The sequence below is a fragment of the Trichinella spiralis genome (genome assembly GCF_000181795.1).
Source record: "Trichinella spiralis strain ISS 195 chromosome Unknown Scfld5797, whole genome shotgun sequence".
Lineage (NCBI taxonomy): Eukaryota > Metazoa > Nematoda > Enoplea > Trichinellida > Trichinellidae > Trichinella > Trichinella spiralis.
This window is the reverse complement of record NW_003532736.1, coordinates 1-1,158: the sequence shown is the minus strand read 5'-3', so window position 1 is coordinate 1,158 and position 1,158 is coordinate 1. Positions and strand designations below refer to the sequence as shown.

Genomic DNA, 1,158 nt, shown 5'->3' with positions numbered 1-1,158 from the left:
AGTAGATTTTTGATAATACGCCTCTGTACAGTTGGGTGAGACGAATCACGGAATTTGCTTTTGTGCATAAATTGAGAACTGAGCAGAATTAAGGATAATAATTTTGTACTAGTAGATGTTGATGGGAAGATGATGATAAAGAGACAGAAGCCTCTAAAGTTTGTGGGGTGCTGAGTAGAGTGGCTTTGATTACTTGTATCAATTTTGATACACAGAGTTTTAACGGAAATTGCACATCACATTTACTACCCTCAACCTACTCAGAATCGGTTGCCCAACCCCATTATGTCGAGGACCCACTGCCTTTTGAACCAGCAAATTATATATTAAAACTGTGCGAAACGTTGCCAAAGAACAGAAACTACAAACTGTTCTTTGACAACTACTACACATTTCTTGAATTACAGCTGCGGCTAAAAAAATGGGAATCCCATTCTATGGGACCATTAGACCAAACAGACTTCGTGGCTGCCATCTGCTCTCTGAAAAAGATCTGAAGTCAAAGGGCAAAGGTGCTTATGACTTTAGAACTGTCGCTAAAAAAGGGATCATCGCAATTGCTTGGTATGACAACAGACGCGTCACAGTGACATCGACATATCTTGGTAAAAAACCAAAGTCAACTGTGAAAAGGTGGGATGGCAGACAACGAAAAGGTATTAACGTTGAAATCCCAAACATTTAAAAAAATTACAACATGAATATGGGTGGCATAGACCTGAACAACATGCTTGCTACTTTATACCGCATCGAACACAAAAGTCGAGAATGGACCCGTCGCATTTTCTTTTGGATCATCAGCACTGCCATGACAGATGCATGGCAACTGTATAAGAGGGACAGAAAAGAGATGCCTGTAACATGCACAGGCACACTGGACCTATTAAGCTTCACTTGCCAAGTTAGTCAGTCCTTGTGTCTTGAGAACAAGTCTATTGCAACTTCCATAAGCCATTCTCGTGCGTATTCTCCGACACTACCCCTGACGTCAGACGATTGAGAAGACGACCAACTGACGTCTCAAGAGAAGTAGCAACGACCAAACTAGCACTGACCATAAATCACTCAACACTAGAAGATGCAGACTGTGTTCTAAGTCAGCGACGTGCCTGTGCAAAATGCAGTATTTACCTATGCCTAGTAGCATCAGACTGCTTT

At 41.6% G+C, this 1,158-nt stretch overlaps 2 protein-coding genes across 2 annotated transcripts; both read left to right on the top strand.

Moving 5' to 3' along the window:
- Positions 1-421: 421 nt before the first annotated feature.
- On the top strand, positions 422-633 carry Tsp_15743 (conserved hypothetical protein; the record flags this gene model as incomplete). The annotated part of the gene is made up of 1 exon (XM_003366574.1): positions 422-633. A coding segment is annotated over exon 1 (212 nt), but the record flags the coding sequence as incomplete, so codon positions are not given.
- Positions 634-703: 70 nt separating this feature from the next.
- On the top strand, positions 704-1,123 carry Tsp_15742 (conserved hypothetical protein; the record flags this gene model as incomplete). The annotated part of the gene is made up of 2 exons (XM_003366573.1): positions 704-901; positions 952-1,123. Coding segments are annotated over exons 1-2 (370 nt in total), but the record flags the coding sequence as incomplete, so codon positions are not given.
- Between the last annotated feature and the right edge of the window lie 35 nt (positions 1,124-1,158).